We start from the raw sequence: 13,270 nt of genomic DNA, 5'->3' as shown, positions 1-13,270 counted from the left end.
TCTATCGTCACACACTCACAATTCTGTTGTCACTGTGCTACATTCTCATGGTAAATAATATCAGTTACAGTCTTGTTTAATTATAAAACAAGCAGATGGCTACAACAAGAGCCCAAATTAGAACGACCAGTGACTTGGAAACGAGTCAGCGTTTCCCAAAGAAATCAGCCTCTGGCGTTGAAGCTTCTCCGTCCCGCTCCGTCCAGGGTGGCAGCCATCCTTCCCACCGACTCTTCCTCCTGTGTGACGGCAGGAAAAAACCCCAAACTTGCTGTCCTGGCAAGGCAGAAGCTCAAGGACAAGAGCAAGCGGTATTCATCCCAAAGAAGTCTTTGGTTTCAAGCTCCAGAAACAAATCTCATCCATGGAGATCAGGATCTTGTCCATTGCTCTCTCGGCTTCATCCAAACGCCGCCAGTTGGGTTGTCCATCACGTACACCAGTCCCCCGGTGTCCCGGCGACTCTGCGGCCAGGAATGAGGTGCTGGCTTATCCGTCTTTCGCTCGGACGAGTGATAACTCGACATCCGACTGGTCGCTTTCCTCTGGATGTGGACGACAGGTGCTGGAGTTGCACACGGGTCCCATTTCTGAAACAAGTCCTCCGTCCCGCAGCTCTGGAAAACAACCCGAGCTTCAACAGAGGATTTGGATCCATGCTGCCCCATGGCTTGTCTTCGCGGTGTTGACCGATGAGCAAACACTGGCTTATGTTCTCTGCTGGATGAGTAGATGTCAAGTGTCCTACTCCCGCGACGTTCGCGCACTTATGAAGCGCATGAGACGGTTCCAGTACGTGAGTAACGTGACCCGCCCGGGCCGAGCGGGTAATTAGAATGTGAAGCGCGCCCGGACTAATTTGAGCGTGTGCACCTGGTGCCGACTGTCACAGAACTTGGCATTGCAGAAGCTCCAGAGCTGTCGGCACCTCGGCCTCGGTCTGAAATTCCCCCCGGGGTTATTTATGGCGTGGCAGACAGAGGCGCACACTTTAGTCCTGGATGACGTTGATGCACGTTTAACTATTTACCACAAACATTTCACTGCGATGACTCCGTGCCAGGATGACTGGAGCTGCGACAAATCCAGGAAGGCCGACAGAACAGCCTGCCGACTTCCCCCTTACGAGACAGCAAATCAAATCTGCTGCTAAAAATACGTTTTAATCTTTTAATAAAAAGATGACTTTCCTTTTGGCGATGATGCTGCAGTCACTATGCTACACTATTTTTTTTACAAGCCAATAAAGTGCTGCTTCATGTTCAGCTATGTTGACAGTCTTGTTGATCTAGTTTATGTGCTACGACTCGACCTTCATGAAAATAACATCCATCAAATGAAAGCGAAAATCATCAATGCCACCAGAGAAATGTGCTGTATTTAAGGATTGAGTTGGGTCAATAGTTAGAATGGACTTGTGACCGATGGGAGATCATGCATATTGACATACACTAGAATAATACATTGTTCTTCAGGAAGTCATCGGTGTTGTATTCAGGACTGCTGGCAGCTGATCTCCATAGCGTCACCAGATCAGACCTTGGCAAATGCGATGGGCATGTCAGAGAAGCCGAGGACCAAATGAGGAAGTGGCGCGCCGGCTTGGATCCAGCCGTGTCATTGTCAAGATGCCACTTGTTTCGATCCAAGCGCTTGACGTCTGCAGTCTTGAGACTCCTATCTTTGTCATATTAGAATTAGATGAGGACAAATGCGAGGCTGTGATTGTCGCTGTTTGAAGCTGGTAAACAGGCTTCATAGTGTAGCAGGGCGTCTGGATGTCTGGGATACACCCTGTACTGAAAGTTAAATGTCCTAGTTTTAGGCAGAGTACCTACTTATTTCCACCCTAGTTTCCCTATTTTGCTGAGTTACAGGGTCCCTCTGCGAGCAGTGATGGACATACATTTTAAATGCTAGTGGACAGGGATTGGAAGCATTTTCTGCTTTTGTCTGTGCTTCAACTCAGCTCTACTTTTGTTTATATGTATGAGAAACCTGGTCATTGCCCTGTGTCATAACATCATATCTGTATTTCTTACATTTATGTTATTTCTGGTCATAAATCGAGATAAACATCGCACTATAAATATGTTATATCATTACAAACAACTGAAATGCATGTGCGACTTGAACATTTTTTTTCCCACCCACGAAAAATAATGGCTTGAAAAGAGCCTTTGCTTTTTTTGGGTAAAAAAAATTGCAATATTTTGATTTTCTTTCTGCATAATTTTATACATTTTTGGCTTTATTTTAAAATAAATTACACCCTATTATGAGGCTTTTATTTTCATTTCTTTATGTATTCATTTTGTATTGCCGCTGCAGAAACATAAATAAATAAAAAAGATGACTAAGATATTACTGGATTTATTTCATGAAATATAATTTTTATGCAACTGTCAACTAATGTGTATATATATACATATATGTACATATAATTAACTGTAAAATGTGTTTTTTATTTACATGTATACAATAAAGATTGTCAACAAGATTGAGGGAAATTAATATAAAACAATATAATGGACACAACAGGCAGATGAATATAGTTTATTGAAATAGTCCAATCATTACTGATAGTTTGCATACAGAAACTTTTTACAGTAGTTTTTACACATCATTTCAACAACAGCAACAGACTGTCCCTTTATTTAAAGAGACAGAGTTGTTTTTTTTAACTTCTTAATAACAGAAGGACAAAATATATGAATACACAGTCGGCCACAGCCCAAAAATATAATAATAAATAAGGCATTCGGTTGAGTCATGATACGGAGTTGTTACAAGTCGTATCAGTTCAAAGCAAGAATCAAGTTTGAGAGGAAACTGCTGCTGCCGTTGATGTTGACACCCGTTGTATTGCTACAGGAGCAGATCACGTTACGCTACGGCCGCAGCCACGCGGAAAACCAAAGTCATTATTCAGGTTTCACGTAGAAAATACTGGACTGTGCTTCCTGGGTGAAAGGTCAGCGTCAGTTACTTGATTGTGGATGAGCGTGTTTCATCTAAAGCACATGCCTACATACAGCCTACTCCAACGCAAGTCGATATAAAAGAGAGGTGAAGGAACCCGAGATGGTTGTGAAGGGATGGAAGTCCAGGGTCAACTAATGCATACTGGTGAGTCAGCATTGTAACCTTAATATACAGAGGTTCTGCTACAACTGAAGATTTCATTGTAGTGCATTTGGAAACGTTCACCCAAGTCATCCTGATCTCGGTGTTGTCATCGCACAGTCATTGTTAAGTTAGGCACTAGTTAGCAGCCGCCACGGGCTTCCAGAGGAGTGCAGGTCATGGGTCACAGTAGGTGTGCTGGTAAAGAGTTCAGGTCTGTATTGTAAGAGTACGTCAAGAAACGGGAAAATACTTGGCTGCCGCTGCACCCACTGCACCTAAAACCTTTGTTCTAATATGCAACAGCAGGGCTGGGATGATGGCAGTTTTTTCACTCACCTAAGCGAGGGATTTACTCCGCCATTCAACCAGTGTATTTCTACTACGAGGTATAACCCCCTCCCACAATAAAACGTGACAATCCAACACAAGGATAAAAACAAAGGTCAATTCAGGACCGTGAATGCCAAGCTTTTCAGAAAAAGACAGATAGCTGCACCTCGATTTCTGTCCCAAGATCATATTGCCGCCTCCTTCATTCACCATGATTTATGGGATACACGTTCGTGTTACGCTCGCTACGTTCAAGGACAGCTCCTCCTTCAATAGGATCTGGAGCTGCGGCCAAGAGTTTATTAGAAGTTGGAAAAGGGCTGAGATTTAGAACTGAAAATTGTCAACATGGGGACAATTCTAGTCTAACCAACTGTGTCAGAAAAGGAAAGAAAGCCAGTTGCAAAACAAATGTGCCATGACTCCACGATGGTAGAGAAATGAAATGGGGCTCTGCCTGACAAGCTCCTGGCCTCCAAAACATGAAGGTCCTGGGAGAAGCAGCACGAAAAGAAAGAAGGACACCCTCTGCGACTGCGCGTGATGATGAGCCAGATTCCAGCGCCGCTTTGAAGAAGACTTCAAAGAGAAGTCGCTCTGATTTAGCCCTTGGAGAAGGTGCCAAATTTTGTCGTCTGAATAGGAGTCGTCGGACGATCTGTTTGAATGAGCTCAAGTGCATTTCTTCTGAGGTCCTGAAGCATCTGTGCCACCAACATATGATCAAGCCGAAGAAACCACGCACCCTGGCCTGTTATCTAGCGGGGTTAATGGCAGCCATCTTTAAAATGGGTAGTTTTTGAAGTCGTAGTTCAGTGGTTTTTCAAAAAAAATGTTTTGAAAGTGCTCACAAAATAAATGGCTGGAACTGAGTGTGAAAGCATTATCTTATCCTGCTTCTCTATTCGCTATGTGGAAGCTGAAAGTCGGAATTAGAAGTTGGAACTTGCTGTTAAGAGATGAAAAATCGGAAGGTCAGATGTTGCAGTGAGTTCTAAACTCAGCAACACTCTGGTTTGACTTCCGCCTTGAAGGAGAAGTTGTGGGGCTATTTCCAGAGGAAAAAGGTCCACAAGTGCAAATATTTTCATTTTAAAACGTGCGACCAAATCCTCAAATGCTTTTCCCGTTTCCAAGTGTGTTTATTAGCTGCAGTAATCCGAGCACCTAAGTCGATCTAAAGATGCAAGACAGCAGAACTGAGACCAAAATTGTGTATTTTTAAGTATAGAAAAATATCAAATGCTTGTTGTTAAAATGTAATTTTCCAACTGAGGTCTGATTGACCTGGTTGCTCAATTCATTTGAGGATTGAGTGGTACATTTGTGAACCTCGCTCCGTCCAGAGCTCGCAGAGAGTTGGGGGTTAGGCTTTATCACATTCCTCGTGCTCCTACTCTGCTGCCTTGCTGTTACCTCCAGCTCCGCTTTTGAACTTCACCACCATGACGGTGATGTTGTCCGGGCAACCGCGGTAGAAGGACTGGAGCACGATGCTCTTGGCGCCGAAGTGAGGCTCGTCCAGGCGCTCGCGGACGAATCGAACCGCCTCCTCATTGCTGAAGGCGTCCCACAGGCCGTCGGACGCCAGGATCATGAACTCCGGCTGCAGTTTGTCCAGGTCAAAGGTCGTGATGTCGGGGTCGGGGATGACGACGTTGAGGTTTTTCAAGGGGTAGTCGCCAAGCGATCGAGACATGGCGAGGATTCCCTGAACTCTCCAGGAGCCATTGAAACTGATAAAGCCTCCTGTGAGCGATGACATTTGAAATGATCAGAGCGGAAACATGGAGCAGGTTTTACGTAGCTACTTGGAAACGCATCTGTTTATTTACCTGCCCTCTTGATCCTCTTGCGCTCCTTCAGTTGGTAAGGTTTATGGTCATGCGATAGAGCAACAGCGTTCCCGTCTTTGTCACACAACACTCCACGAGAGTCGCCCACGTTGGCCACGGTGAGCTCCCTGTCTGACAGCAGTGCCACCAGACACGTGGTTCCTGTGTCACATACACAAGGGTCATTTCATCGGGATGCAAAAAAAGAAATGAACAGCTGTAAACCTCTGTTTCTGACCTGCTTCGTCGTGGTTCGCGGAGAGTTTGTCCAGCATCTCACGGTCCACGTTTAAGATCTTCTGCTCGAGGATGCTGGCGTAAGACAGGGAGCTCTCTCTCTTCTCCTTCTCAAACGCCTGCAGCTGCTGCTTCAGAGACTCAGGCAGATGAGCCTTCACGTAGTCAGCTGCAGCCTGAGGAGGGCAAACATGGGAATAAATATAGATCATCAGATAACTTGGTCATGAGAAAAGCTAATTTTTAAAAATTTATTTTATTTATTTATTGTAACTAACACTACATTGTAATAACCCACTAACAGGCATCAGCACTATAATATACATTGTTTGAAAAATGAAAAAAACATCACACAATAGCAACAACAAAAACAACAGAATATGATTTATTATTTATACCATTTTTTAAAAATTGCATTAGTAATTTTATTTTTTTTTTTCCCCCAGGAAAAAAATACTTTAACATATTTGAGTTTTATTCTTCCTTTTTTTAAATGTTACAACATTACAATGAAGAAAAGCATGTATTTTGAAATGAGAAACGCTAAAATATATCTGTATGTAACAAAACCACATACATTTTCAAAAGAATATATATTTTGAAATGTAATATATTCAATTTAAAATTCAAAGTGAAAGAAATAAAATTAATATATAGAGACATTTTAAGGGAGACAATGTGGAATAATAATGATAAAATAAAAAAGTGAATCCACAGTGAATCAATGTTACTCACAAAAGATGTTCCACCAAAGAAGCATCATGTTTGGAAGATCTACTGCTAGCAATGTATTCATAAATTATATGTCATAAATGAACAGTTTCTGTTCTCTTTTGCATTGATTATCGGTGAGCTGCAAGGCACGACCTGACTCCAAATGAATTATTAAGCATCTCCTTGTCTTTCTCATCAGCTGCCTCTTACATGTCCAGGCCAGCGCATCCATCATGCAAATATTGCTGAATCAAGACTTCTTCGGTTGGTCTGGTGCCACGTAGGAGGGAGAAGATTGGGATTGTAGATGCAGTAATAATGTAAACATTAAAGGTACACTTGATAAATGAGGAGCAATATAGCATGCTACTAATAAGGAGTACAGCTAAAAAGGGCATTTTCTCACCCATTATGCAGCTTTCAACTGGAAATTAAACACATAAACGACTGAAGACAACATTTAGGACCATGGTAAAAGAGTCACGTGAAACAGTCTACTAACATTCTACATTCTAATGAAAGAAGCTACAGCACCCTTCAACATACTGTAGGTAGAGCTGACATATTAGATGATGGTCATAAACTTTCATAAAAGATATTTCAAATGGTAAAGAAGGTATGTAATTATACCGCGAGGTCCTGTTCTCGACCACAATCCGTTCCAGACGGCCCTTCGAGAAGCGATTTGTTCGAAATCTGAATCGATTTATCCCATGACAATGAATGGGAAAAGAAATAATGCGTTTCAAGCCTTAAAATAGTCTTTTGTAGGAGTGAATGTAGAGTGTCTGCTGCAGGTGCGCTGTTCCTCTATGTGTGTGGCCGCTGCATGTGGGGGGGGTTGCTGAGTGAGTGAGGTCTCTCCAGAAGTGAAGAGGTGCCCGGTGCGTGTCCAGCTCTGAATGTGTGGTTCTGTGCAGTTTGGCTGTGACAAAGTCATAAACCAAGTATTGGCATCTGGCTTTTTTCGGGGGCGTTCGAGTTCTGGATTTTTGTTCGAAATCCGGAGCAAAAAATCTCAAATTTTTTGTTCGATATCCGATTTGTTCGAAGTCTGGGACATTCAAAAACCGAGGTACCAGTGTACATGTAAGGCAATAATACTGGCAACTTGGCGCAGGTGTGCACTTTCTGAGTTCCTTCCTGGTTTGCAAAGATATTCTAGCCATCTGAACTCAACATTTGTTTACAGTCAAGTTCACCTAGAATCGTTTCTACATGATGGTCTCAGGTACCTAAAAACACATATTGTTTTTGCACTCTATTGATGGTAATAGTTCGGTAACAAAGCTGAATTTCGCGATGTGGCGTCACCAGTGCCGCCCATCAACTGAAGTACTGCTTAACAAAGGGGGTCAACAGTGGGCATGTGACAGATGGAGAGCATCCCTGAGAGACTGCCGACCTTTAGCATCGGGGGTGCAGGCAAGATACACAACCCCTCCACACACGTGCACACAACCTCTTTGTGTTGAGGCTGTGATTGACAGGTGCGGAGGAGGTGGGCACACACTGGAGTACAATGCTGGGAGGAGGATGCCTGAGTGAAGCCTAAATCTATAGTGATCTGACCATGATGGAGCTTGTGTGGGTAAAAATCCAAGTGATGCTGAGTGCTCCTGCATCAGGAGCTATTTTTAGCTTGAGGTCAGACACCTACCTCTCCACCGTGGCCGTCAAAGATCCCGAAGATTGACGGGTGGCTCTTGTTGGTGATGTCGGTGAGAACTTCATAGCGGTCCTCCATGTGATCCCGCCTGCCTTGGATGGAATAGACAGCGACGTTGTTGTTCTTGAACTCCCAGGTCTTGGAGAACTCGGCGTCCAGCACGCTGAGGCCTCCCAGCCGCTCGTTCTGCATCATCTCCGCCACTTTCCCTTTCACCATCTTCACCGCGTCCCGGCTGGACTTGACGATGGTCTTCACCTCGTCCGTGTGGAAGAAGTAGCTCCACAGCGCCAGGCTGATGCACAGCAGGAACAAGGTCTCCGGCCTCAGGAGAAAATAGCGCATGATCCGACCCAGGAGAGACAGGAGCGTCATTGTGTCTCCTATCATCACACGCCACCAAACTGCAGTCTGACTCGAGTCACAAGTCACTCCATCCGGACGGCAGGCCGATGAAAAGACGCGACTCACGGCGGGCGAGCGAGCGACTCTGCGCTTTAAACGGCTGCACCACAGGCCTTACTGACGGGGTTCGCTCGCGTTTGGCGCATCACTGACCAGGCAGCGAGCCGGGAGATCCAGCCACATCGCTTCCTTCCGTCACCCTGCACCTTATCCCACTCCCCTCAGTCCATTGTAAGGCAAGTGGGGGGGCAAGTGGGGGGGCAACACCCACCCAGGAGGGAGACGCCACAGGACAATAGTCGAAGATCTGCTCTCCGGGTTGTCCTCCTTTTCCGCCGGGTTGACCCTGTTCTCTCCTATGCGTCTATAAACGCAATAAATCAGCGAAACACACTCACCCTTCCATTCCGCATAACCAGTCGAACAGGAAATTCATTGTATTCGCTGAGTAAAGCAGCCGTTTACGACGGGTTGTTTTTTGGTTTCCGTATTCAACCAAACTTTATTGTGAAAACCAAACCGGAAATGTTTCTTGTAATGGTGACACTTTTCGCCCATGAGGAGTGGTTGAAGTGCGCATGTGCGAACTCACGCGACAGTCTGATGAGGTCATCAAGTGACGTCTCCTGTCGAAAACCGACGCTTGTTCGATTCCACTGTGACTCAGTGACAGTTACATTAACACGTAGGAAACTATTGTTTTAAAAACACTTTAGACGAGTTTGATACGTTATGTTCTGTTTGATGTAACTGATTTGCTCTGATGATTTATTTTCCTATATTAATGACAATAAATTCTGGCGTGGAAACTCAAAATGCTAATATATAAGTCAGATATGTTTATTTATTCAATCGTTTTTGGCTATCTTTGAATTCAGAATTCAGAATAGAATTTATTGCCATGATCAGTGGGGGTCCCACCAACTGGGAAAGTGCTTCGAAATAAAGTGCTGTTAATAAATAAAATAAAATAAACTTAACATATTTTAAAATAAAATATAATGATAATAATAATAATAAATAAAATAAAATAACCCACAAACAACAAAGGGTGATTACAAATTTAACAGTCTGATGGCCATGACAATGTAAATATGGCTGCCAAGATTAAAAAAAAAATGCAAATATTCATTTGGTCTGTGGCTTTGGCTTTACCAAAAGTTGAAGGCTGGCTATTCAGCTGAAAGAAACTTAATTATAAAAACAATATGGATACCTTCCTATGGATGGATATTATTTGATGATCCATGTATTTATATTGAATCACACACACAATGATCCATGTATTTATATTGAATCACACACACAACACCTAAAGGAAACAAAGTGTAAAATTGCTTCATAACAGACACATTTTTAATTCAGTCTGACAAAGCTGTGAGGATTTCTGTGAAGACCTTGGCATTTCTTCACTGAAAGTTGTCCTTGAGGCTGCAAACATTGATCAGAATTGATCATGTGCCAAAATGGAACCAGACAGTGATGGGGATTGTTCGTCTCGACCTGACCTCAAGGTTGTTGGGGTCGAGGGAGTGCAGTCAGTATTTATTCCAGAAGATAAATAACATGGGCCACGGTGTCTTTTTAGTACTTTAACAATGGATCAGACTTTCGAAAATATCCCTGAACACTGAAGATTTTGTAATGGAACAGCACCCAGCCTTCGTTCAAAAGCCATGTGAAGCTCAGTTCATGGGTGTCTGGTTTCCATGTTAGCCTGCGGAAGGTAAATGCCAGGACCAGGATGTGATGTGTACCGCCTGGTTTGGGACGTTTATCCTTTCTTTTCTGCCTTTCTAATGTTCTCTTCTCCACTTTGAGGCTCTGCCAAGTGGCACGGCCACTTCAGGGTTCTATCCTCTGTAATTCTTGCGGCTCTTATTCGCTGCCTTTTTTGAGTTGATGATACGTCCACGCGCGTCCTCTGTCCGTATCGCAGCCTTATTTTATTCCCTTGTTTGTGCTGAATGCAAGTATTTATATCAACGGCACCCTTGCAGTGTGAGGGCTCCGGGGGAAAGGAATCATATCCCATATCACGCAGAATAAAGTCAGGCCTTGTGTCCAACCTGATTTATTTACAATCCCTCAGGAGTCACAGAATCTGCTCTCGCAGCCCACCTTCCTCTCCAAACCCAAGGGTTCATGTCTCAGTCCTCCCTGTGGTGCAGGAGTTTGGCTGATATAAGGAAGCTGAGACGCCTCATCGGCCATCAGCGAGAGGCGATGGAGTGAGGAGTCAACAGCACCTGCATCACGAGGTAAGACCGATGTCTGCCTGTCTATCTGTCTATCTATCTGTCTGTATATCTGTCGTCTCTTTATCTGTCTGTCTGTCAATCTGTCTGTCTATCGATCTGTCTGTCCATTTGTCTGTCTATCCATCTGTCTACCATCTGCCGTCTCTCTGTCTATCAACTATCTATCTATTTGTCTCTCTGTCTGTCTGTTTATCATCTATCTGTCTGTCTATCTATCATATATCTGTCTATCTATCTGTCTGTCATCTATTTATCTGTCTATCTCTCTATCATCTATCTATCTGTCTGTCTGTCTGTCTATCATCTATCTATCTATCTGTCTGTCTGTCTGGTTTTTATAATATGAATTATATAATACATTTATGGAGGAATTGTCCCTGGCAAAATGACTAAAATTAATTATAATCTAAATTTATTGCTGAATTTAATATGACTAATATAACATTAATATAAAGCCATATTCATGTGTCAGCTGATAAAATTATTTGACTCAACACCAAGTAGCTTTTATCGTGTGACTGTTTGCACAGATTACACAGTACTGACTTCTCCTTTCTCACCATAGCGTAAAGCCTCAGCATGACGTTTACTCGAGCGGCTCTCCTGGCTGCCACCCTTCTCAGCCTAATGGTCGACCTGACCCCTGGGGTCCGAGCAACGCGTGGGCCCAAACCTCAGAGCAGCAAGAAGCCTCCCAGAACTGGCCGGGGCCTGACCACCACCACCACCACACCGACCCCTCCCAGCGGCCTGCTCACCGATGAGACCAGTGAGACCATGATGGACACTTACTCTCTGTCCCCCACCGACAGCACCACCTTCGCCATCGACACGTTCCCCACTGAGTTTCACACCGACTCAGTCGCGCTCCCGGGGAACTATACTCTCGACTACAATGAGTGTTTCTTTAATGTTTGTGAGTGCTGCCCACCAGAGAAGGGCCCCGCAGGGCCGATGGGAGAGAGGGGACCACCGGGGCCGCCAGGACAGAGTGGTCCACCAGGTGAGATGACAGAGTCTTAAAGGGACCAGCCATTTTTGCTTCCATATTGCTAAGAAAAATTGAAAACCCTAAACTCGAAAAGCTCAGTACAGAAGGCCACAGGAAGGCGCGACTACACTGCCATCTAATGGTTAGGTTTGACAATATTGGCAAAATGAAACTGTGGACCCTCGGATTCATTTATAAAATAGATACAAAGTTTCATATAGATAGGTTTTTTCTTCAATCTATTTTAAGCTCCTTTCCATTTTACAAGGGTTACCAGGAGAGAAGGGAGAAACGGGGCCGCCCGGCCCTACAGGACCTGAAGGTCTTCCTGGAGCAAATGGACTCAATGGAGACCTAGGTACTGCTGGCCTTAACAGAGGGAGGCTTTTCGACTGCCTCTCCATTTCTCTTTCCCTCTTCATGTCTCCTATTCTGCAAACCCCCCTTTTCCCAAACTACATAAAGGATGTCATCTTCTACACTCTATTTTTCAAAACTGCTACAGGTGAGAAGGGGGACCAAGGACCTGCGGGGCTTCCTGGTGCTCCTGGCGCCCCGGGAAAACCAGGAGAGAAAGGTATGTGAAACAAAGTTACTCCTATGACTTGACCTAACATGGTCTTTTTCTCATCTGCAGGTGACCCAGGGTCTAAAGGGGAAAAGGGTGAGCAAGGTTTAACTGGGCTCAAAGGAGACCCGGGAGAGAGAGGAGAGCCTGGTATAAATGGGACCAATGGCAGCAGTGGACAAAACGGCACTATTGGTCCACCAGGTGTCGCCGGTACAAAGGGTCAGAAGGGTGAACAGGGACCTCCTGGGGAGTGTTTGCCAGGCGAGAAGGGACAAAAGGGTGAGGCGGGTGTGCCGGGGCCTCCAGGAGAGAGAGGTGAGATGGGACCTCAAGGGTTAAACGGAACTGATGGAGAGAAGGGAGCGAAAGGCGATCCTGGCCCTCAGGGTGGGAAGGGAGACAATGGCAACAGGGGTCCCCCGGGACCTCAGGGACTAAGGGGCATGGCAGGGGTCAGAGGGGAAAGGGGCGTGAAAGGCGGACGAGGACCTCGTGGTCCAAAGGGTGCTCCCGGTGAGAGCCTGGAGCCGATTCGCTCGGCCTTTAGTGTGGGTTTGTTCCCCAGCAGGTCCTTCCCTCCGCCAGGCCTCCCTGTCAAGTTCGACAAGGTCTTCTACAACGGAGAGGGCCACTGGGACCCCTCCAGCAACAAGTTCAACGTCACCTACCCAGGGGTCTACCTGTTCACCTACCACATCACCGTGCGTAACCGACCTTTGCGTGCCGCCCTGGTGGTCAACGGTGTGAGGAGGCTGCGGACCCGCGACTCCCTTTATGGTCAGGACATCGATCAGGCTTCCAATCTGGCTCTTCTGCAGTTGAAGGAGGGCGACCTGGTCTGGCTGGAGACCCTGAGAGACTGGAACGGTGTTTACTCCAGCACTGAGGACGACAGCACCTTCACTGGCTTCCTGCTCTACCCTGACACGAAGAACAACCCCAGCATGGAGAACCTGTGACCACTCACTGCCTGAATGAGTCCAGTCGACCTGCACCTCCTGTCATATCTGCACCGTAACATGCCTCTGAAAATCAACGCTGTAGTCTCTTCTGCTTGTACAATTCTCCAAAATATTAAAACGACTTCTTTGCATTCAATTTGACTAAAGTGCACCTTTGTTTTTAAAG

General features: G+C 45.2%; 2 protein-coding genes across 4 annotated transcripts; one reads left to right on the top strand and one right to left on the bottom strand.

The window, feature by feature from the left end:
• Positions 1-2,546: 2,546 nt before the first annotated feature.
• Positions 2,547-8,802, bottom strand: ppm1la (protein phosphatase, Mg2+/Mn2+ dependent, 1La). The gene is made up of 4 exons (XM_053884208.1): positions 7,906-8,802; positions 5,533-5,707; positions 5,295-5,456; positions 2,547-5,208 (listed from the first exon to the last, which is right to left on the bottom strand). The coding sequence occupies exons 1-4, from the start codon at positions 8,302-8,304 to the stop codon at positions 4,853-4,855; spliced, it is 1,092 nt and encodes a 363-aa protein (XP_053740183.1). The 5' UTR covers positions 8,305-8,802; the 3' UTR covers positions 2,547-4,852.
• A 1,612-nt stretch (positions 8,803-10,414) lies between these two features.
• Positions 10,415-13,216, top strand: otol1a (otolin 1a). 3 transcript variants are annotated; one of them, XM_053882923.1, is made up of 5 exons: positions 10,415-10,580; positions 11,146-11,583; positions 11,840-11,929; positions 12,077-12,148; positions 12,209-13,216. In XM_053882923.1, exons 2-5 carry the CDS (start codon positions 11,160-11,162, stop codon positions 13,099-13,101), a joined length of 1,479 nt encoding a protein of 492 aa, XP_053738898.1. In that variant the 5' UTR covers positions 10,415-10,580; positions 11,146-11,159; the 3' UTR covers positions 13,102-13,216. The 3 variants fall into 3 exon arrangements, with proteins under 3 accessions (XP_053738898.1, XP_053738897.1, XP_053738896.1); XM_053882922.1 differs by having other exon boundaries at positions 11,840-12,148; positions 12,209-12,843; positions 12,961-13,216; XM_053882921.1 differs by having other exon boundaries at positions 11,840-12,148.
• Positions 13,217-13,270: the final 54 nt, after the last annotated feature.

This window comes from Synchiropus splendidus, chromosome 13 (genome assembly GCF_027744825.2).
Source record: "Synchiropus splendidus isolate RoL2022-P1 chromosome 13, RoL_Sspl_1.0, whole genome shotgun sequence".
Lineage (NCBI taxonomy): Eukaryota > Metazoa > Chordata > Actinopteri > Syngnathiformes > Callionymidae > Synchiropus > Synchiropus splendidus.
The sequence above is the reverse complement of the archived record's forward strand: the minus strand, read 5'-3'. Positions and strand labels throughout refer to the sequence as shown.